At 47.2% G+C, this 24,582-nt stretch overlaps 2 protein-coding genes across 2 annotated transcripts in view; both read left to right on the forward strand.

The window, feature by feature from the left end:
- The window catches only part of slc39a9 (solute carrier family 39 member 9), a 44,235-nt gene extending 38,507 nt beyond the window's left edge, over positions 1-5,728 (forward strand). Inside the window, exon 7 of the mRNA XM_043698406.1 lies at positions 4,274-5,728. Within this exon, the coding sequence (XP_043554341.1) occupies positions 4,274-4,501 (228 nt within the window). The 3' untranslated portion in view covers positions 4,502-5,728. The remainder of the gene's footprint in view (positions 1-4,273) is intronic.
- A 10,072-nt stretch (positions 5,729-15,800) lies between these two features.
- The window catches only part of plekhd1 (pleckstrin homology domain containing, family D (with coiled-coil domains) member 1), a 94,756-nt gene continuing 85,974 nt past the window's right edge, over positions 15,801-24,582 (forward strand). The window contains exons 1-2 of the mRNA XM_043698522.1: positions 15,801-16,037; positions 19,950-20,043. Of these exons, the coding sequence (XP_043554457.1) occupies positions 15,886-16,037; positions 19,950-20,043 (246 nt within the window). The 5' untranslated portion in view covers positions 15,801-15,885. The remainder of the gene's footprint in view (positions 16,038-19,949; positions 20,044-24,582) is intronic.

Here is a 24,582-nt window from a genome sequence, read left to right on the forward strand (position 1 = left end):
CATACAATTCTGGTCTCCTTCCTATCAGAAAGATGTTGTGAAACTTGAAAGGGTTCAGAAAAGATTTACAAGGATGTTGCTAGGGTTGGAGGATCTGAGCTACAGGGAGAGGCTGAACAGGCTGAGGCTGTTTTCCCTGGAGTGTCAGAGGCTGAGGGGTGACCTTATAGAGGTTTACAAAATCATGAGGGTGCATGGATAGGATAAATAGGCAAGGTCTTTTCCCTGGGGTTGGGGAGTCCAGAACTAGAGGGGCATAGGTTTACGGTGAAAGGGGAAAGGTATAAAAGAGACCTAAGGAGCAACTTTTTCACATAGAGGGTGGTACATATATGAAACGAGCTGCCAGAGGAAGTGGTGGAGGCTGGTACAATTGCAACACTTAAAAGGCATTTGGATGGGTATATGAATAGGAAGGGTTTGGAGGGATATGGGTTGGGTGCTGGCAGGTGGGACTAGATTGGGTTGGGATATCTGGTCGGCATGGACGGGTTGGACTGAAGGGTCTGTTTCCGTGCTGTATACCTCTATGACTCTATGGTAAAAACACAGAAGTTTAGCATCTCCACCACCCAGCATGATGTGCAGTGTACTCTAACACGGAGGAAGGATGCTGATTAACTGGGAGTTTTCAAATGCACATGCTACCTATAAGGTAGAAGAGTACAAATACATTCAACTTCATCTTTTTGGGCTATGTGGTTGATTATTGTTGGACCGAAAAAGGCTCTTGTTGGAAGGGCAGAGAGCGTTTCTGCTCGCAGGCATTATGGCATGGAAAAAGGCCATTTGGGCCGTCATGTCCATCCTACCTCGTAATCTTGTCAGTCCCATTCCCTGTAGCCGTGCAAATATATTCCACTCAAGTGTGTCTCCAGTTTTCTTTTGGCATCGTTTGGTTGCGTGCTGTCCCGTGCTCGCCCCTTCCACCACCGTAAGTAATTACTGCTCGCTGCACAGAAAACATGTTTTTTCCTCACATCTCCCTGCAGCTCTTGCTGAGAACCCCAAGCTTATGTTCCCCTTGTCCTTTGCCAACAGTTCATGGGAATGTGTTTCGTTGACTACCTTATCTAACCCTGTCATAACTTTGTGCACCTCGATCAAATTTCTGCTCAGTCGTTTTTACGCTAAGACCAACAGCCCTGAACTACTTGAGCCTAACCTAGCATCTGCAGTCCCTTATCGTGTGAGCTGTTCGGGTCAATTGTTTTGGCACACTCTGGACATTCATTTTCCTCCTGAGGTGACCAAAACTGGATGTAATAATCTTCTTGTATCCTCACCAGAGCTGAACATGTGCAGTATTGCCTCTCTGGTTTTGTAGTACATGCCTATTACTTGTAAAGTCCAAGATCCCTTTTACTTTGCGAATCACTCTCTCAAGGTGTCCTGCCATCTTGAATGAACTATGCACCTGAGTCATAAACTGGATTGTACAAGTTGAATGTGGGCAAAACTGATAATGAGGCTGTCAGTCTCTTCTGGTTCTGGAATGTTAAACTTGCCTGGTCTAACTAAGTAACACTGATCTTCAGGGATTATTGACCTGACTCTGCAGAGAAGCTGAATTCCTATCGTAAGATTGTTTGGGAATGCTGAGAGCTTTAGCTGTGTCTGTTATCTTAGTCCCTCTGTGGCAATGGTGGTCTCAAAGTCATTCTCCTACCATCTATTGTCTAAAGGACCCATTCACAACACTTGCTGAAATGTATTTTTAGAGCAGTATAGACTGGGAGATCTCGGTTACCTTATCCTCTTGCTAGTTCTTCCTGTGTGATAAGCAACCAAACTCCAATCTGTTCTATCCTAACGACTGCGTGTATACCTTCCAGCAGGGATATCAGAACAAGCTCAGGAAGTTTCCACCCAACAGATTACCTTCTGAAATGCAGGTTAGGTGAATTGGCCATGCTAAACTGCCCATAGTGTTAGGTGCGTTAGTCAGAAGGAAATGGGTCTTGGTGGGTTACTCTTCAGAAGGTCAGCGTGGACTTATTGGGCTGAAGGGACTGTTTCCACATCGTAGGGAATCTAATCAAATTTCCTTCCACAGTCAATTGAAATTTCAAACATGAGATTATTAGATGAGAATATGAAAAGTTTTGAATCAAAGCAGGTAAGCAGAGTGAGGTTTTGGTCAGCTATAAATCGAAAAGAATAGCAGAACAGGGTTGAAGTGCTGAATGGCCACCTTTTGGTCCCATGACAGAATAGAGAAAAAGTGCAATTTTCCTCCCCTGATTGCCATCTAAAGATTTCTATCCAGGACAAGGTCAGCCTGACCCCCAGTGCTCACATTTTCACCCGAGTTCACTAATGGACTTGGCACTCCAGTGAAGTTGCAAGGGTCCGCTGTGGTGAGAGGGCATGTTCAGATAGGACTTTTAACCACAGACCCATTCACACCAAAGTGGGCATTAAAGACTCAATGGCACAATTCGCAGATGAGGGCCATTCTCCTGGCATTCTGGCCCAGTTCCCTCTATCGGTTAGCAGCACCAACAAACTGATCACCAGCCATTTCACAGGCTGCAAGTGGAAAATAACTGTTAGGGTTTGGTTGTGCGGCAAGTGCGAATTGCTGACCAACGCTGCTAATTTAATGATGCTATTAAGAGGTAGCTGTGTGCTTAGAATCTGGTTTGAAACTGTCCAACTGCATTTGATCACCCCCTCTCAGAATTATTACAGTGCAGAAGGAGGCTATTCAGCCCATGGCACCTGCGTCTGTTCTATTGGCTTATCCCAATCCTTGTGCCCTATTTCCATCCATATAACCACCCAGTACCCTCTTGAATGCCTCAAATGAACCAGCCTCTGCCACATTCTCAGGCAGTGCATTCCAAACTCCATGTGGAAAAGTATTTTCTCACATCAACCTTGCTTCATTTGCACATCACTTTGCCTTCTACGTCTTCTCGTTCTTTGATCTTTTAGGATGTAAATAATTTCACCCTGTCTGCTCTATCCAGTCCAGTCAGGATTTTGAAATCAGGCCTCCTATTAGCCTCCTATCCAGGGAGATCAGTCCCAGACTCTTCAGTGTACCCTCAGCTAATGACTCCAGGTATGAGAAACATTCTTGTAAACTATATCCAATCCATTCACCTCTTTCTTAGAATGCGGCTCCCACAACTGTATATAGTGTTCCAGCTGAGTTCTAACAAGTGTCTTGTACTCTGTGCCCCTATTAACAAAGTCAGGAATGCTGTCTGCTTTATTAACTGCTCTGTTTACTGCCATAACCTTCAATAACCTTCACATCAGTTTCTACAACTTCTTCAGAATTGTACTCCCTACATTATGTTGTCTTTTGTTGTTCTTCAAACCAAAGTGCACCAGCTCACACTTCTCTGCAGTGAGCCCTGTCTGCCACCTTGTCCACCCACTCCACCAATTTGTCAGTGCTCGTTTGGAGCTCGACGCTGTCCTCCTCTCTACAGGTTCTTCAGAATTGTTCCCTTCGCACCACGATTTAGAACGTTAACACCTATCAAGAAAATTGACGGTTCCAGTGTTGACCTCTGGGGAATGTGGCCGCAAACATTCCTTCAGCTTCACAAATATCCACTGACCATTCCTCTGTTTTCTGTCACCGCCCAATTTTATATCCATACTGGCACTGTCACTTTCATTCCATGGTCCACAGCTTCCCTCCAGTCTGTTGTGAGGCACTGGATCAAATGCCTTCTGGAAATCCGTGTAAACCACATTACCTTCACCAACCCTTTCCACTACCTCTTCAAACAAACTTCAAGTCGGTTAAACGTGATTTCCCCTTTAGAAATCCATGCTGTCTCTTCCTAACAAGTGTCTCTTCCTTTTCCATGTGACTGCTGATTTTACCTAATACCAATCAATTTTGAAATCAAAAACCAAGGATATTTGCTGTGGTTTTTAGAACGAGAGGGTATTTATTACACTGCACAATCACTTCCATCTAGAAGGATAAGGGCAGCAGATACACACCACTACCTGCAAGTTCCCCTCCAAGCCAGTCACCATCCTGACTTGAAAATATATCATTGTTCCTTCAGTATCACTGGGTCAAATTCCTGGAACTCCCTCCCCAATGGCATTTTGGGTGTCCACACATACTGTGGGCTGCAGCAATTCAAAGCAATAACTCACCATCACCACCTCGAGGGCAATTAGGGTCAGGCAAAAAAAAAACTTAATGCTGGCCCAGCCAGTGACACCCACTGGATAATAAGTGTCCGCTGAATTAATAACGTGTGTTCTCTTCTCTTCTCTTGTTATCTGATTGCAGAGCAGTAAGGAAGCACTTTCGGACGTGAACGCCACCGGAATAGCCATGCTGTTTTCGGCAGGGACTTTCCTGTACGTAGCCACAGTGCACGTGCTCCCAGAGGTGGGAGGCAGCGGCCACAGTCACAAGGCCGAGTCCGGCGGCAAGGGACTCACTCGGCTCGAGGTTTGCACCCTGGTCGTGGGCTGCTTGATTCCATTGGTCCTCTCCGTGGGTCACCAGCACTAACCAGCGTCGGAGCAAGGAGGAGCGTGGATAATGACGGTCTGACAGTAATCCCATTGCGGCTGAGCCTGATTGCTGCAGGCTTTGGGATTTCCCCTCCTTCGGTTTGTTTTTTTCTTTAACTGCGTGGAATTCCCAATGAAATGGCATTGGAAAGATGAAGTATATTGTAATAAAATTTGGCCAGGTTGCAACCAGAAAGTCCGGAAGAATTCCCACCGTGTAGTCTTTTTGAAAAGGTAATTGCGTTTTATCTTTGCCTCCATGACGAAGTCAAACATCTGTTAGTTCCCAGCCCAGCCAAATGAGGGAGTTGCAAGCTTAACCAAATAGTGTCTTGGTGCAAAGGACAGAATTCAGCCACTTAATAAATTAATGAAGAACTTGGGGTGCATTAGAGATAATCCATGGCATTAATCAAGCCAAGGGAATTAACACCGGGTTTGGTACATGATTTGTGACATATAATTTTTACTGAATTTTATTCATAAGTGTGTAGAGTCTTCACATTCAGCTGCGGTCTTCAAGTTTGTAGCCTGTACGTTTCGCCTGCTAGTTCAGTGTCTTGTGTGCTCGATAATCTGAGTTTGAGGGGCTCCTGTACACGGAGATGTTTTTGTTTAAGAGTACTTTAATGTAAATGGGGAAAGAGAATATAGCCTGGATTTTGATTTTAAATGGTTAACCATTTAAATGATGATGGTGGAAGCACCCAAAAGGTAAAATTGGATTGGGTTGAAAGAAAGGGTAACACTCTGTGCTGAGTTAAGGATGGGGAATTGGTTGGGATAAAGTTTGAAGAGTGGGTGTGGTGTTGGATGGTCTATAGGTATGGAAGTACAATTGTGGGATTACCTTTGACCCTTCATCAGAATGACGTTTAACTTGTCAGGGGGGAAGATGAGGTGATCAGGTAGCAAGGAATGCTCTAGAAGTTGGTGGGAGGACTGGCGTGGCAGATGGTGGTCTTGGTAACTGTCTATGCCCAGCTCACTGGTAGTTAAAAATGTGGGAAGAGTGAAATATAATTAGTATGACTGTGCTGAGTTGTGACTATTTCTTGTTCTGAACCATGTTCTATTGCTTCAGTTGTTTTATGTGAACTGAAATCATTCCATGGATGATTGCCTTATTATTCCAACTCTCTTTGTGCACATTAACAGATGTTGCAATTTTTTTTTTTGTTTTTAAGATAAATTATCTATAAATAAATTTTTAATAAGTGGCCAATCCTTTATTTTTGTACAGTATTTATTTTTATTCCGTCATGAATATCACGTAAACATCTCTCTTCAAACTCAAAAGCTTCTTGAGAAAATGGGTGATCAAAATGCTGGTCGCATTGTACGTGCATACTTTATCAATGAAAGGGCTTTCTTTCCTTACTAACTCCATCGTCCCTCTTTTATTTTAATTGTGCATTTTCTGGTTGTGGGATGATGCATCCCGGTACTTCTCCCGAAGGAGCCTGTCTCTGTCTCTCATTTCCTGGATCGATGAGCAATGTCGTTTCACAAGATTTTAACGACAGGGTATCGTCTGTGCTTTCAGTTTATTTCAGAACCGGGGCTCCCGGTCTAGGGATATGGGGATAGACCCTTTGAGACTGAGATGGGGAGAAATATCTTCGCCCAGAGTGTGCTGAGCTTGTAGAATCCTCAATCACCGAAAGTGGGGTTGAGGTTGAAACATTGAATATTTCCAAGGAGTTAGATCTGGTTCTTAGAGCTAAAGGGTATGGGGGCAAAGCAGGAGCGGGGGGGCTCAGTTGGATGATCAGCCATTATCATATTGAATGGTGGAGCAGGGTCAAAGGGCCAAATGGACGACTCCTGTTTTTCCGCCTTTAGAGCAGAGGTCAGTCGTGAGTAATTGGCAGCTCATGGCCACACAGGGTGGCCACCATTTTCCAGCTGCCAGGGGCATCAGGGACCAAAGGGCTGGGCAGGAGGGGCAGAAGCAGTGCTGGCAGCTGGAGGAAAGCTGCTGTGAAGAACCAGGATCAGGGGCTAGGGGTGGTGGGTCCAGGCGGCCTGGTAAAGTGGTCAAGGATCCTTTTAATTCAGACCTAATGGGCTCAGCGACAGCCAGGAAGTGGAGGGCCCTGAGAAAGGGACTAGGCATCGAAGGGTGGAAACACAAAGCAGAGGAAACGAGAGGTTTAAAAAGAAAAGTCATGTTTTACCTCGAAATAAAGGTAAAGGTCGGCTTTCTTCATTTTAAGATTATATTTTGCAATTCAAATGTTGAACAGTACCTTGTCAATTTACACACTTCCAGTCTCAGCTCGTGATTTTTTTTATTCTTAAGAAAAGAGTGGACCACCCCTAGTCGAACGAGTAGATCATTAGATCATCCTGTGTATTTGTCCTCCAGCTCCAAATACCCTGCTCCCACTGTACTCAATGCCTCGATGTAAGCTGGCTTCATTTGCAGGCCTGCCTTTAACAGTAACCAAGTGCTTTCTGTTTGATGTGGCCCTGGCATTTCATCCAAATGCACGTCAACTAAATACACCTGCCAGAAGGCAACCATAGAGTCTTGGAGATGCACAGCATGGAAACAGACCCTTTGGTTCTACCCGTCCATGCCAACCAGATATCCCACCCCAATCTAGTCCCACCTGCCAGCATCTGGCCCATATCCCACCAAGCCCATCCTGCTCATATACCCATCCAGATGCCTTTTAAGATTAGATTGGATTCCCTACAGTGTGGAAACAGGCCCTTCGGCCCAACAAGTCCACACCTACCCTCCGAAGAACAACCCACCCAGACCCATTCCTCTACACCTAACACAATGGGCAATTTAGCCTGGCCAATTCACCTAACCTGCTCATCTTTGGACTGTAGGAGGAAACCGGAGCACCCGGAGGAAACCCACACAGATACGGGGAGAATGTGCAAACTCCACACAGACAGTTGCCCAAGGCGGGAATTGAACCTGGGTCCCTGGTGCTGTGAGGCAGTAGTGCTAACCACTGAGCCACTGTACCGCCCGTGCTGCAATTGTGCCAACCTCCACCCCAACCAGAAATGGGTTTAGCAAACAAAAAAGCCTGTAATAACACTGGAATGCAGAAACCAGCGTTTATGCAGGCATTCTAGTCAAACGGATAGTTTTTCAAGGCGTGCCTTAATTTGTTTTGGAGAGGGCACGATATAACGATGTCACAATGTACAGAAGAAGTTAAAATGCAAGGAGTGTGAATGTGGGAGTGAGCCGCAAGTCAGGGTTACGTGTCTGTTAAATGCTTGTATTTTTAAGACATGAATTTATATACTCGGATTTAACCAGCTGTAATGTTTCATATTTTGGTCCAAACCTCAAATTAAGTGTTAAAAACACATAACAGTGTGGAAGCACTTAGTAGGGCAAGTGGCATTCTATGAAGGAAATAGGTTTCAAGGTTCATGTTGATGACTCTTGTTCTGATAGAGGATCAAATGTCTATAATTTTACATCTACGTCCAATTGCTAGTAATGTCATACGCACTGAATACTGTTCAGCCCCACTACATTCTCACCTAGTGATCTCTGTTCAACACTCCCTCCCCTTTCACACTCATTGAACAGCCCTTCCCCTTTCTCTCACTCAATCCCATTCACCACCCCCTCTAGTTTCACAGTCACTGACCCCTGTTCAACATCCCATCCCCTTTTGCCTGCAGAGTTTCAGAAAGGCAGCTGCCCACCCGCGTCTCCAGGGCAATTAGGAATTGTCATTAAACATTTAATCACTGCAGCAGTGCCCGTATCAGCAAGTTCCAGGAACGTCGAAGGTTGGTTTTCTTTGCTGAGCGCTGCAAAATTTTCATTCACCCAGCAGAATCTCTCGGCGTCTGGTAGTTCTTACATTTTGTTGCAGCTCTTGCCCAGTAGGTGGTATAGTAGTTTGCCACGTTCCCTCACTGGGGACTGGCATGTTGCCCAGAGAAGGCTCTGTCGGCAGACCCCTAACAAATCGTCCCGGTCCACTGGGGACTTTTACTGTTCAGCATTACCTTTCCACTTGAGAGATAGAGAAAGGCTTCAGGTACTCACTGCATCGATGCTTCAATGCATGTAAGCTCCCCCTGGGCTCGGATCGCGTCGAGGATGTCAGAAATTTGAAAGCTTTACCTGTTTATTTTCTGTCAGTTTTAAATATCAACTGGAATTATCTACACTGCAGACTGCCGTCACTGATTCCCGGCAGAGAAGGGTGTACTTTGGCACATCCTGTCCCACATTGTTATCTAGGAGAAAGTGAGGACTGCAGATGCTGGAGATCAGAGCTTAAAAATGTGTTGCTGGAAAAGCGCAGCAGGTCAGGCAGCATCCAAGGAGAAGGAGAATCGACGTTTCGGGCATAAGCCCTTTGCCCGAAATGTCGATTCTCCTTCTCCTTGGATGCTGCCGGACCTGCTGTGCTTTTCCAGCAACGCATTTTTAACCACATTGTTATCTGTCTGCCTGTGCTCCTTCTGCAATCTCCCCGCCTTCTCCACATCACCTGTCTCTCCACCTATCATTGTGTCATCTGCAAATTTAGCAACAATGCCTTCTGCTTCTTTATCCAGATTGTTAACGTATAATGTGAATGGTTGCGGTCCCAATATTGATCCGTGTGGAACTCCATTAGTCACCAGTTGCCATCCTGAAAAAGACCCCTTTATCTGCACTCTGTGCCTTCTGCCTGTCAGCTCATCCTCTATCCATGCCAATGTCTTATTCCATTATTCTTTCATGGGATGTGGACGCCGCTTGCTAGGCCAGCATTTATTGTCCATCCCTAATTGCCTGGAGGACAGTTAAGAGTCAACCATATTGATGTGGGTCAGGAGTCACATGTAGGCAAGACCAGGTAAGGATGGCGGTTTCCTTCCCTAAAGGACGTTAGTGAACCAGATGAATTTTTTCCGACAATGGACTCATGGTCGTGATTGGACTCTTAATTTCAGAGTTTTATTGAATTCAAATTCCACCATTAGCCATGGATGGATTTATCTCAAGTCCCCAGAATGTTACCTGGCTCTCTGGATTAAGAGTTGAGGGTATGTGGCTGGAAACGCACAGCAGGTCAAGCAGCATCCAAGGAGCAGGAAAATCGATGTTTCGGGCCAGAACGTTGATTTTCCTGCTCCTCGGAGGCTGCCTGACCTGCTGTGCTTTTCCAACAGCACGCACTCAACTCTGATCTCCAGCATCTGCAGTCCTCACGGTCTCTCTGGATTAAGAGTTCAGGATGATGGGTTGCCTCCCCTTTTACCTTGCCCCTCACATCATGGGATTTTATGTAGCAGACTCCTGTGCGGCACCCTGTTAAAGGTCTTCTGCAAATCCGAATAATTCATGTCCTCTGGCTCTCCTTTGTCTAACCTGCTCGTTACCACCTCAAAGAGTTCTAGCCGGTCATGACCTCCCTCTGATGAAGCTGTGCTGACTCAGCTCTATTTTACCAGGCGCTTCCAAGTACTGCGCAATCTCATCCTGAACAATGGACTCTCAGATCATACCAACAACCAACGTCCGGTTAACCGGTGTGATACTTGCCTGTCTTCTACCTCCCTCCTCCTCAATGTGTTACATTAGCCATTTTCCAGTCCTCTGGGATCCTCCCTAACTCCAGTGATTCCTGAAAGATCACCATCAACGCCTCCACAATCTTCTCAGCCTTCAGAACTCTGGGGTGTAGTCTATCTGGTCTGGGTGATATATCCACCTTTCAGCTTCCCCAACACCTTGTCCTGAGTGATGGCAACTGCACTCACTCTGCCCCCGACTCTCGAAGTACTGTGTCTTCCACCGATGCACAGTATCTATTCAGTTCCTCTGATACTACTTTGTCCCACATTAGTACTGCTCCAGTCTCATTTTCCAGTGGTCCAAGTCCACTCTTGCCTCTCTCTTCTACCTTTCAGATATCTTTCTTAAAAAAAAAATCTCCTGCAATCTTTTATATGACGAGGTAGCTAACTCTCATATTTCATCTCCCCCTTTTTGTTTTGAATTGTCCTCTGCTGGTTTTTTAAAGGCTTCCCGCGAATCTTCACCACGTTGTATGTTTATTTTCTTTTGCCTGTCCTCCCTTCCCTTGTCAGCCATGATTGCCTGATACCAGGGGGAGGATGCTTCTTTGTCCTCGGGATGAATTTCTGCTGCATCTCCCCATTACCCTCAGAGACTCCTGCCATTGCTACTCTGCTGGCTTCCCTGTGAGTCTCCCCTTCCAGTCAACTGTGACCAGCTTCTCCCTCATGTCTTTCTATTCACCTTTTACTCAGTTGGAATCCCCTTCTCTCTGACTCTTAGCTTCTCTCTTTGAACTGCAGGGTGAATTTTATCATATTATGGTCACTGTCTCCTCTTCACCTTAAGCTCCCTAATCAAGTTTGCCTCGTTACACATCACCAAATCCAGAGTTGCCCGTTTCCTAGTGGGGGGGGGGGTCTACCACAAGCTGCTCTAAAGAGCCGACTTACGGATCGTCAAATTCCTTCTCTTGTGGTCCCCTACCAATCCAGTCCACCTGCATATTGAAGCCCCCTCCCCATGATTATTGTGACTGTGTATTTCTTATTTATTTTCTTCCCCACATCCTGACCACTGCTCGGAGGCGTGTGCACGACTCCCTTCGGAGGCTTTTTTTTTTCTCTTCCCCCTTCACAGTTCCTCAGCTCCACCCATACGGGATCTACGCCTTCCGATTCTGTATGAATTGCTGTCGATGTAATTTCATTTTTTTTAACGGATAAGGCAACCCTACCCCACCCTGCTCATTTGCCTGACCTTCCAATACATGAGTATTTACTTCCCAGTCCTGAACCCCTTGCAGCCACATCTCTGTGGTAGCCACAACCTCGTACCCGCCATTTTCTGCCTTGATTTGGATGTTCGGTTCATTTAAGTACAACACCCACAGCCCTGCATTGACTGCCCCCCTTCTCATCCCCTTATCTGTTGTGCCTGAAGTTAGATTCCTGAGCTACTCTCTGATCTATTAGTTATTCTGGAAACTTTAATCACCTGCCCTTAACCCACTACCTTTAAAGTCTTCCATAATTTTCCATGTGACTGAACCCACTCTCCCAACAATTTAATTTAGCGTCCACCTCCACTTCCACACACGTCATATACCGTATCCGTTGCTCCCGATTCGGTCTCCTTTACACTGGGGAGACAGGATGCCTACTCGCAGAGCGCTTCAGAGGACATCTCTGGGACACCTGCACCAACCAACCCCACCGCCCTGTGGCCCAGCATTTCAACTACCCCCTCCCCCTCTGCCGAGGGCATGCAGGTCCTGGGCCTCTTCCATCGCCTCTCCCTCCCCACCGGACGCCTGGAGGAAGAACACCTGATCTTCCGCCTCGGGACCCTCCAACCCCAGGGCATCAATGTGGATTTCACCAGTTTCCTCAATTCCTCTCCCCGCACGTTATCTCAGTTCCAACCTTCCAACTCAGCACCATCCTCATGACCCGTCCCACCTGTCCGTCTTCCTTCCTGTGAGGCAGCAGTGCTAACCACTGAGCCACTGTGCTGCCCTCTTTTCTCCCACCTTTTGCATGGGTCCTTGTACCATGGTGCTATGATCAGTTTGCTCATCCTCCCTGTCGTCAGGGACTGAAACTCCTTCAACATTACCTCCTGGATCTCTCTACCTTCCACGCTTGACGTCACACCCTCCTGTCACTGACTGATTTCATGAGAGTTAATCTAAGTGATGTGACTGCCTACGTCCAGGTAACTCTTCCCCCTCCCTCAGGTATCAGTGTTTGAAACTCAGACTCCAGCTCATCGACCTTAAGGCAGAGTTCCTTAAGCAACCAACACTTGCTACAGATTTGGTCACTGAAGCACAATGGGATCCATTAACTCCCACTTCATGCAGGTATAACATATTGCCTGATTTGGCATCTCCATTTTAATGACTCAGTTCTTAATTTGCTTCTTTTTAAAAAAAAAAATCATACTGATCTTTTACTTTGTAGCCTGTAAATATTTCTCCTATTTACATTCAATCTGAAAGTAATCTTTAACAATCAGAGCAACTATCAGCAAACTTCGCTTACTTGTGATGTCACTCTTTTGCACTAGGCCCTGATCCTGGGCTTCAATTTGTTCTGTTTAAAAGTACGCACCTTACACGCTATGAGCCAGAAAAACCCGAGCAAGAAGCAACTCTTTCTGCGCCCCGCAGTGAATTCCCACAGTGCCTCCAATTCCGTGAACCGTACACTCACTGAGACTGTGTCTCACTCTGAATGGGATCGCTCCTTTCTCACCATGGGGAAGCTTACTAATCATGTGCTTTTCAACTGCCCCTTTCTGCCTGTCCCAGTCGTGAAGCACCCCTCTCCTCTCATCCCGTTTCCCAGCACTTGGACTGTAGCCTTGTATGTCGTGGTGATGCAAAAGCTCATCCCAAAAAGTTCCCAAATATCTTAAAGGTTCCTGCCTTTACCACTTCCTCAGACAGTGAATTCCAGATACCCCTGGCTAAGAACATTTCTCCTTAAATTCTCCTGGCCCTTATCTTGTATATGCCCTCTGGTTATTTCCCCCCTATTAGCTCTGCTTGTTCCTACTGGCCCTGTCTGGGCCCCTCATAATCTTGGACACCTCAGTCAGGTAGGGAGATCTTAGGAGGAGAGGTTGAGTAGGTTGGGCCCATAACCGTTGGAGCTTAGAAGAATGAGAGGTGGTCTTGTTGAAATGTACAAGACTCTCAGGGGTCTTGACAGAGTCGATGTGGGGCGGTTGTTTTCCTCCTTTGTGGGAGAATCTCAGTATAAAGGGTCACTCGTTTAAAGCAGAGATGAGGGGAGTGAATCTGTGGAATTCTTGACCACAGAGGGCTGTGGAGGTCATTCAGTATATTTACGGCTGCAATGGACGGAATTTTAAACAGTAAGGGAATAGAGGGTTTTGGAGATAAGACAGGGGGAAGTAGAGTTAAAGATTGCCAGATCGCAAGTAGACCCAGTGGGCTGAATGGTCTATTTATGTTCCTATATCTTTCGGTCTAACTGAATTCAGGAGGTGAGAATAATCGTCCTTGATATCAAGGCACAGTGGTAGTGTCCCTGAACCAGGAGGTCAGGGTTCAAGTCCCACCTGTTCCAGAGGTGAATTGCAACATCGCTGAGCAGGTTGATGAGAAAATGTGGTTTAAACAAATGTGGCATCAAGGATTCCTCGGGAAACTGAAATGAATGGGAATTGGAGAGAAAGCACACAGGAAGATGGTCGCGGTTGTTGGAGGTCAGTTATCTCAGCCGCATAGCTGCAGGAGTTCCTCAGGGTAATGTCCTCGGCCCAAGCATCTGCAGCAGCTTCATTAATGACTTTCCTTCCATCGTAAGGTCAGACGTGGGCATGTTCAGCACAATTTGCGAATCCTCAGGTATTGGCACAGTCCATGTTCAATTGCATGGACTAGATCCAGGCTTGAGCTGAAAAGAGGCCAATAACATTCACGCCACAAAATGCCATCTCCAGTAACATTGGATCTAACCATCTCCCCATGTTACCATCGCTGGATCCCCCCACTATCAACATCCTGGGGGGTTACTATTGGCACCATCTCCCTAAGTATCCACTCCCTCGACCGTTAATGCTCTGTACCATCTACAAGATGCACTGTAGAAATTCACCAAAGATCCTTGGACAAGCACTTTCCAACCCCATGACCACTTCCATCTAGAAGGGCGCCACCACCTGCAAGTTTCTCTCCAAGCCACTCACCATCCTGACTCCGTGCTATGAACGGTTTGTGTATTTATTGTCACTTGCATTCAACAGTTGCCTCAATCTGCCAACATTTTGAATAGTCTGAGAATAAAAGAAAGATATAACTGAATGAGAGCCCTGAGCGAGCTCACTGACGAAACCATCCCTCCTCCCTTGCTGGCTGCTGCCACTCTTTAGATGCCATCTCTTCACTGCTGGGCCCACCTCATGCCATCTATGCTGACACCATCCTGTGCAGAACCCACACTGGCAACCAGGAGTCCCCAGCTCTACTGCCATCTTGAAGATGCCGTGAATTCTGGCTCTGGGTGTACCGAGCCGCTACCTCGCCAATGCCAGGGGTCCTTGCTCTGGGCTGACTGTAGCCAGGAGTCCTTTCTTCTGCTGCCATGCCATGCCACCGCTGCAGTCTCACCAAGAGTCCTGCTTCGGCCACCCTCCTCCGAGATGCCATCTTGCCGGTGCCGCCATCTTGAAAAAGTCCACTGCCACCACCGCCTCTGATCGCTGCAGGAGCTTTGTCTGCACCAGCCGCCCGAATACCGGGAGGACATCCCAGTCACCGTCAGGAGCCGGGTCCCCTACTGCCTCCGCTAATGCCGGGAGGAGCTGCTATTCTACACACACCCCGCTCCACCTGCCGTGCAGATTTCGCCAGCTGTGGCCATTCCTTCACTGTCGCTGGACCAAAGGCCTGGAATTCCCTCCCTCAGGGCATCGTCAGTGGGCATGGACTGCAATGGTTCAAGAAGGCAACTCACCACCTTCTCAAGGGGCAATTAGGGATGGACCATGAATGCAGCCAATGACGTGCCCCAACTAAAATGTTTCATACCCAAACTGAAAGGATGATATTGTAAAGAATGTTTGCACAGACCAGGCCTGCATTTGCTCGTGTTTGGACAACTGAGGTGGTGATGAGTCAAGGTTTGAAGTTAAAAATCACACAACACCAGGTTATAGTCCAGCAGGATTATTTGGAAGCACTAGCTTTCGAAGCGCTGCTCCTTCATCAAGTGCATGTGCAGTATAAGATCATCAGACACAGAATTTATAGCACAAGTTTAGAGTGTGATGTAACTGAAATTATATATTGAAAAAGACCTGGATTTAAGTCTCTTTAGAATGATCATGTTGGTTTCAGTTCTTTCATAGTTAAACCGCAGAACATTTTTAAAGTGGCATTCTCAAGTGAACTTTAACAATTGGTGTCATGTCAGCCTGGATAATGTACTGAAGGTCTGAAGGGTCGAGAAAGAGAAATTGGTTGAGGGAAATCAGGACTAAGACATTGGAATTGGAACTGAAACAGGACTACAGAAGCGTTTCTTCATACAAAAGGGTTCACCCCCCCCCCCAAAAAAAAAACCAAACCTGGTGGGGGTTGTGATTGGGGTTCCTTTTAGAAATATCCACGTTGATATTGACAGAGTTGGCCAGCTAGAAGTGAGGTTCAGAGGCAACCCTCAGTGAATGGCCCTCCTGACCTTCCTGTGACTGGGAGGGGGGAATGCAAGGGGGAGGGAGGGGCTTGGGCTGGCTGTGTAAGCAGCGTCTCCCTCCCTCCCTCCCTCTGCCCATCTTCCCAGGTTCAGTTCCCTCCTCCTCGCACCATCCCTTCACTCTGTCTCTCTCTGCACTGCTAGGCTATGTTCAGCTCCAAGTCAGCAGCCATCCTCCCGTCCTATTTCAGTGAGTACCCCGAGACAGCGGACAAGCTGGACATTAGCACCAAAGTCCAACTGCACGGGGTCCTGTGGAAGAGACCCTTCGGGAGACAGTCGGCCAAGTGGTCCAAAAGGTGACTGACATTTTCTGTATGTGTCTGTGTGTATGTCTCTGTGTGTGTCTGTGTGTTTGAGTGTGTCGGTATGTATGTATGTGTCTGTGTGTATCTATGTGTTTGTCTGTGTGTCTCTCTGAGTGTGTCGGTATGTATGTATGTGTCTGTGTGTATGTCTCTGTGTGTCTGTGTGTCTCTGAGTGTGTCGGTATGTATGTATGTGTCTGTGTGTGTCTCTGTGTGTGTCTGTGTCTGTATGTATGTGTCTGTGTGTCTCTCTGAGTGTGTCTGTATGTATGTATGTCTCTGTGTGTCTCTGAGTGTCTGTGTCTCTCTGAGTGTGTCGGTACGTATGTATGTGTCTGTGTGTGTCTCTATGTGTCTGTATGTATGTGTCTGAGTGTGTTTGCTGTTTGTTCCGCTTGATACCTGGGCAACTCTGCACACAGCTCAACCCTCGGGAAATATTTTGTTTCAACCTCGCTTTTTGTTTTGTTTTCTCTTGTTGCATTCTTTTTTTTTCTTTTAGTTTTGGTTTGTCTGTGTGTCAGGCGCCTCTCTCCCTCTCGCTTTTCTCTCTGCACCTTTAGTGTCGGAGAAATAAAAAAAAAACAACAGCAGCGTTTGAAATCTGTCCTTATTTTTTTTTAAAAAAGCATTCGTCAGCTCAGCAAATCTCTGCCGTCCCCTCGGGGGTTGAGAATTCTTAGGCAGCCTTTAAATACAAAACAATTGATTTTCCCTCATCCCCACCTCCCCCATTTAAAACCTCCAGATGCAAATAGCAAGGTCGACTTTCACGGAAACCCAGCTCCTGCTGCATATTTTTTTTTCAGATCACTTCCGTCTCTATGACACCCCCTCACCGCCTCCCCAGCACTGTCCAAACAGGTCCCACCTCTCTGAGAGGGACATGGAAGAGAGGGGTGAGATTGCAAGCTGGAATCCAATTCCGGCCCCACTTTAACAGATTTCTACTCAGAGCCTGGAGAAACTCATTTCAGGAGGAGGGGGTGACCCCCTGTATCATACCCCCTTTTTTTTAAACTGCCCCTTCAAAAGGTTAATGTGGCTAACACATTACCAAATCCACGGGAGCTTGGATAACCCCTAACCGCTGGTGACACCAGGTCATGAGTATTTTACCAAGTAGGAATTTGAAGTCAGGTTGTATGCCCTAACTAATGCCTGGCTCCCAGATTCCTCTCCAGTAGGTCTAATAAGGAGTTAAGTTGATAATTTTGGAATATTCAAGTAGTGGATGACTTGTGTCAAATAATAATCATGTATAACCATTTCTAAAAGGATGCAATGATTACATTAGATTACATTACAGTGTGGAAACAGGCCCTTCGGCCCAACAAGTCCACACCGACCCGCCGAAGCGCAACCCACCCATACTCCTACATTTACCTCTTACCTAACACTACGGGAAATTTAGCATGGCCAATTCACCTGACCTGCACATCTTTGGACTGTGGGAGGAAACCGGAGCGCCCGGAGGAAACCCACGCAGACGCGGGGAGAACGTGCAAACTCCACACACACAGTCAGCCGAGGCTGGAATCGAACCCAGGTCCCTGGCGCTGTGAGGCAGCAGTGCTAACCACTGTGCCACCATATTGCTAAAGTCAGAAGCTAGGTGAGTAACTCCCTTCGTGACTCCCCGAAGCCTGTCCATCACCTACAAGGCACAAGTCAGGAGTGTGATAGAATACTCCCCACTTACCTGGATGGGTGCAGCTCCAACAACACTCAATAAGCTTGACACCATCCGGGACAAAGCAGCCCACTTTGCTTGGCACCACATCCACTCCCTCCGCCACCGATACTCAGAAAGCAGCAGTGTGTACCATCTGCAAGAAGCATTGCAGAAATTCACCAAAGATCCTCAGACAGCACCTTCTAAACCCACAAGTACTTCCATCTGGGAGGACAAGGGCAGCAGATATGAGGGAACACAACCAGCTGCAAATTTGCCTCCAAGCCACTCACCATCTTCACTTGGAAATATAATGCTGTTCCTTCATTGTCAGTGGGTTAAAATGCTGGAATTTTCTCCCTAACGGCATGGTGGGTCTCCCTACAGCCCACGGACTGCAGTAGTTCAAGAAGGTGACTCCCACCACCTTCTCTAGAGCTACTAAGAATGGGCAATAAATGCTGCAATTCCTTTGATGAATATTTTTAGAAATTGCTCCACTAATAATGATATTGTATGATGCTTGGTGAGAGGAAGGAATAATTGTGCAGTCACAGGAAATCTGAAATAAGGACAGGAAGAACCAGTCAGACGCCACAGACCTGGGCAGGTTATGCCATGGGAGCAACATGCTTAATGCTGGTGATCGATCACCAGAACCCTGTTCTGAATAGCTGAGAGCTGGACTGCAGGGGCTGTCGGATGTGAGGGATTTAGACCTTTCATGACATGTTTAACAGAGTTGTTATTTAAGACTGAACAAATACCATAATGAAAACATTGTGATATTGGCAGGATTTGCTCTGTATCTAAATAACCATCATTTTCGGGTGCCAGTGAGCACTTAGCAACACAGTTTATTGGTAATGTGCACGACATTGCATTATCCCATAGTGACCAAGGATGTTATAGTGACTGTGTAAATTTCTGGCAGAATCACTTGCCATTGTCACACTTAACTGAGTTTGAATTGGACTGACTCCTAGTGAAATAATGACTTTAATAGAGTGCTTTAATAGAAACAGAGGGACAATGGGAGGACATTCGGCCCCCTTCTAGCCACTTTGACCAATCAGTTAGATCATCTAAAAGCAAAATCCTGCAGATCTGAAACAAAAACAAGAGAAACTCAGCAGGTCTGGCAGCATCTGTGGGAAGAGAGAAAAACAGAGGTAACGTGTTGAGTCCGGTGACCTCGGATTGATCAGATCAAGGTTGCTGTGCTAACCCACCCTGGCTTTCTGCTTGGGAAGGATGCTCATCTCAGTTATTGAAATATTTAATCAATCCCAACCTTGATAGGGTTTTTGAAGAAGGGGTCTGGATTTGCATACACCTCTCAGGGTGAGAATGAGCTTGGGCTTTCATTTGGAAGTGACACTACTTTGGGTTGGATGTCTCCTGCCAGAGGAATCACCCTTTTAAATTCTTTAATGACCTCCTTACAATCCTCCGGGCGCTCCAGTTTCCTCCCACAGTTCAAAGATGTGTGGGTTAGATGGATTGACTATGCTAAATTGTCCCTAGCATCCAGGGATGTGCAGGCTAGATGGATTAGCCTTGGAATGTGCAGGGTTACAGGGATTCTGGGTGGGATGCTCTTCAGAGGGTCAGTGTCATAGTCATAGAGCTGTACAGACCCTTCGGTCCAACTCGTCCATGCCGACCAGTTATCCTAATCTAGTCTCATTTGCCAGCACTTGGCCCATATCCCTTTAAACCCTTCTTATTCATATACCCATCCAGATGCCTTTTAAATGTTGTAATTGTACCAGCCTCCACCACTTCCTCTGGCAGCTCATTCCATACACGTACCACCCTCTGTGTGAAAAAGTTGCTGAATGGCCTGCTTCCTCACTGTTGGGGTTCTCAGATTCAATGATTTAACACCTCAATTTGATCACTCTTGAACTTCCACATTTGAATAAACACTAGTCTAGATTATATAATGTGTCCTCATTCTATAATGGCAGCACTGGTGAATCTGCATTACACCCACTCCATGCCTGTATAGTCATCCTGAGGCACAGTGACACTGTGTTGTTTGTCTCACTGTTAGCAGTCAGTTTAATCCTTGTACGTCATGTGTGTTTAATTGTACATCATCCAGCGCAGACAGAATTTCGGTTGCAATATCACCCGATTGATCGCTGAGTGGGCTCTGGTTTAAGTTAGTTCAGGACAACGCGACAGTGACCTGATGTACTGAGTCCTTTCCTCTTTCACAGATTCTTCCTCATCAAGGACAGCTTCTTACTGTACTATGCTGAGAACGAAAGAAAAAACTTTGAGAGTAACAGATATTTCAACATACATCCCAAGGTCAGTTCAGCGCGCCGCTGTCGGAGGATAAGGAAAACTGCAAATTTCCAAAAATATCGTCTGTTCTGATTCTGCTATTGCAGTCCATCAGAGTATTATGATTCATCTCTCTCTCCAGAGACTTGAGTGCTAACAGAGTGCTGCGTCATTATTTTGAGTCCACCTGCTATCTCAGGTAGATGTTAGAAGAGATCAGAGTACTGTATAAAGGAGAATTCACCTGGTTCCCCTTGGGTGGTGTTTACCCCTCAGCCAATATGACTAAAACGAATCGCCTGTTCAATGCCTGTTCAAAAATGTGTGGGTTAGATGGATTGACTATGCTAAATTGTCCCTAGCATCCAGGGATGTGCAGGCTAGATGGATTAGCCTTGGAATGTGCAGGGTTACAGGGATTCTGGGTGGGATGCTCTTCAGAGGGTCAGTGTCATAGTCATAGAGCTGTACAGACTCTTCGGTCCAACTCGGCCGTGTATGAATTAGCTGCTGCATGTCAGCAGCAGCGATGACATTTTAAAATTAGTTCACCGGTAATGAGCGCTTTGGACCATGCAGTAAGTAACCTGCTGAGGTTACACCGACTGTCTCTGACTGAATATAAACCAACGTATTTTACATAAAATTCTCATGGCTGCCACTGTTAAAGCTTCTGACTGTGTTCCATATTCGCTTGCAGTTAATGAGCTTCTTTCTAATGACACCTTTTGAAATAACACTTTATCAAAGGACAAATGAATCACATTGGCCATTAAGAGAAATCCCAGGTGTTTTGCTCCAATGAGTCGATTTTGTTCTTTTTAACTTATCTGCTTCACTGCTGAAATTCTGTCCTTGAGTGGTACCAGACCTCCCGCTTATAATCCTGCTGTGTTGACTTTCTAGTTCAGGACAGTGGCTGGGACTGTAACCATGTCAGAGGGTAGCTTTTTAAACGTCTCTCCAAGAAAACCAGTCAATCTGAGTCTTCTGCTTCTTAACTGGGTCAGTCACCGCCAGCGATCCACGTGTATTATAAACTGTCCAAAAAAGCAGTAAAATGACCCAAAGTGCTTCACAGGAGCAGGAGACCTGAATGAAATAACAGAACATGGAACAGTTCAGCACAGTACAGGCCCTTCAGCCAACCTTTTATCCTACTCTAAGTTCAGACTAACCTACATACCCTTCATTTCACTATCATCCATGTGCTTATCCAAGAGTCGCTTAAATATCCCTAATGTATCTGACTTTCCTACCACTGCTGGCAGTGCATTCCACACACTCACCACACTCTGTGTAAAGAACCGACCTCCAATCACCGTATAATGATGCCCCCTTGTGATAGCCATTTCTGCCCTGGGAAAAAGTCTCTGGCTATTCAACTCTGTCTATGCCTCTCATCATCTTGTACACCTCTATCAAATTGCCTCTCATCCGTCTCCACCCCAATGAGAAAAGCCCTAGCTCCCTCAACCTTTCTTCATAAGACATGCTCTCCAGTCCAGGCAACCTCCTCTGCACCCTCTTGCAAGCTACCACATCCTTCCGATAATGAGGTGACCAGAACTGAACACAATATCCCAAGTGTGGTCTAACCAGGACTCTACAGAGCTGCAGCATAGCCTAGCAGATCTTAAACTCAATCCCCCTGCAAATAAAAGCCAACACACCATATGCCTTCTTAACAACCCTATCAACCTGGGTAACAACGTTGAGGGACTATAGACATGGACCCCAAGATCCCGCTGTTCCTCTACATTGCCAGGAATCCTACCTTTAACCCAGTACTCTGCATTCAAATTCGATCTTTGATAAGAGAGCAGGTGTCTAAACATCTGGTCAAGGGGATATAAAGGAGTGCGTTACAGGAGGACAAATGAGGCGGAGATAGTGAGGGAGGTAGTTCAGAGCTTGACAGAACGGCTGAAAATGTGGTCACCAACGGTGGGACGTCTGACTTCAGGAATGATTGATCATCAGGTCAGGTGATTTGATGGGCACAGGTTTGTTGGTGGGTTGAGGGGCTGAAGGAGAGCACAAAGATATGGAGGAGTGAGGCTTTGGGGGGGGGGGGGGGGTTGTATTTGCGGTTTAAACGCAAGGATCCGAATTTCAGAAATCGCGGCATCACTTAACCAGAAGCTACTGTAGATCAGCAAGCACCGAATAAACTTGAAGGAGCGGTGGCAACATAGATCAGGAGATGTTTGGAGTCTCTTTGAATCAGGGACAGACCACCCTCCCTTCCCCACCCTCAGGAGGCCACCAGGAATGTATGCTGTCAGGTTTGCTGGCTGTGCCCCCTGTATGGTGACGCCCCAAGCACAGTCACTTCACCTAATGAAATGTACCCCAGTCAACAAGCTCACCAACCAATGACACGTTCACAACTCCCCAAACTCCCCACTAGCTAAAATGCTCCCCAGTCACCAAACCCCCCACCGGATCAAATCCTCCCCAGTCACCAAACCCCCCACCGGATAAAATCCTCCCCAGTCACCAAACCCCCCACCGGATAAAATCCTCCCCAGTCACCAAACCCCCCACCGGATAAAATCCTCCCCAGTCACCAAACCCCCCACCGGATAAAATCCTCCCCAGTCACCAAACCCCCCACCGGATAAAATCCTCCCCAGTCACCAAACCCCCCACCGGATAAAATCCTCCCCAGTCACCAAACCCCCCACCGGATAAAATCCTCCCCAGTCACCAAACCCCCCACCGGATAAAATCCTCCCCAGTCACCAAACCCCCCACCGGATAAAATCCTCCCTCCCCAGTCACCAAACCCCCCCCCACCGGATAAAATCCTCCCCAGTCACCAAACTCCCCAGGGGAATTGGGGACATTCCATTCCACCCATGAAGGGTAGGCTTGTCAAGGCTTTCAGGGAGACATGGGCTGTGCAGGGAACAGTCGGCTCTTCCTCAGCCTCACAGGTGACATTACCTCTTGTGCTGTTCTGGTTTTAAAAGTTAAACTGGTCGTGGCCTGGAATTTCTCTGGTGGCAACGTATTTCCCAGTTGGCTGTTTCCAGTCGCAGCTGGATTCTGAGGCAACCAGTTCCTGATTTTGCAGGAGATACCTGCTCAGGATAGGGGCAGCCGGTTTCCACGCTATTGACCGCACTGCCACATGCCCGAAGGAAGGACCTGCATTTATATAGCACCTGGCCCATCCCAGGACATGCCAATCCCCTTCACAGCCAATGAAATGCCGGAGGAGCCCCTGTTGTGCTGTAACAAGTGCAGCAAGCCAGCAAAGAGACAAAAATAAAAACCAGATCAATCAGTGATGCTGATGGTGGGACAAGTACTGGCTCAGGGTACCAAAGAGAGCTCCTGAGTCGTCTCTGAACTCGTGCTAAGATCGTTTCCATCCACGCGTGAGGGAACACGAGGCTTCTCTTCAATTCCCATCCTATGAACTGGGATGGTGACATTCCCCACGGTATTGACCTTGATGACGTGCGCAGATTTCTGGAGTGGGCGCTGAACCTGCAACGTTCTCATTGAGATGCATGGTTTCAACCCACTCAGTATAGCTCACAGCTAGATTAAAAAACACACACAGAAGAGTCCCTTGTTATCACTGCTCCCACTCTATGATGTACAGTCCTACCATGGCTCTTGAGGACTCCCCAGCTAACTGGACTCCCACCTGCCCCTAAGGATAGTCCACCAGCTCCTTGACCGTTTTGAAAGCGAGATTCTGTCTGCATTTCACTCCAGTCCAGTTCCTGCTTCTATTACAGGCTGTGCTTTGGTTGTTGCGATGGGCCCTTCTGCCATTATCTGTTCTGGTGCCTAAATTCACGCCCAGATGATCTGTCCGGTTTGATTTCTTGGACGAATGTTCTGTAGATCGGGACCGGGGAGATGGGATGCTGGTGGGCCAGTATTAGATGTGAGCTGTGGTAACCCCAGATAACAGACCATGGAGTCCCTTATCGTGTATTCACCCAGGGCTTTCTGAAGTAGAAGCTCAACTTATCTGCTGGGCGATAACGAGAGAGTGAGGACCTCAAGAGGCTGGGGGTCAGAGTCGAGAGTGTGGGGCTGGAAAAGCACAGCAGGTCAGGCAGCATCTGAGGGGCAGGAGAGGCGAGGACTGCAGATGATGGAGATCATGGTCGAGAGGGCAGGGCTGGGGGTCAGGGTCGAGAGGGTGGGGCTGAGGGTCAGGGTCGAGAGGGAGGGGCTGAGGGTCAGGGTCGAGAGGGCAGGGCTGAGGGTCAGGGTCGAGAGGGAGCGGCTGAGGGTCAGGGTCGAGAGGGAGCGGCTGAGGGTCAGGGTCGAGAGGGAGGGGCTGATGCATTCCTGAGGAAAAGCTTTTGCCTGAAACATTGACTCTCCTGCCCCTCGGATGCTGCCTGACCTGCTGTGTTTTTCCAGCACCACACTCTCGACTGCTGGGCTATTAGTGGAGCGTATGGATTGAAAGCTCATTGTGGGTGAATCACACCCCCCACTCCAGTTCTGATGTCCCAGGTTTTGGCACAGGGTCACGCAAGTGGAACACTGCAGTGTTCCCATTGCATGTGCAGGGGGGAGGGGGGG

This window comes from Chiloscyllium plagiosum, chromosome 10, assembly GCF_004010195.1.
Source record: "Chiloscyllium plagiosum isolate BGI_BamShark_2017 chromosome 10, ASM401019v2, whole genome shotgun sequence".
NCBI classification, from domain to species: Eukaryota; Metazoa; Chordata; class Chondrichthyes; order Orectolobiformes; family Hemiscylliidae; genus Chiloscyllium; species Chiloscyllium plagiosum.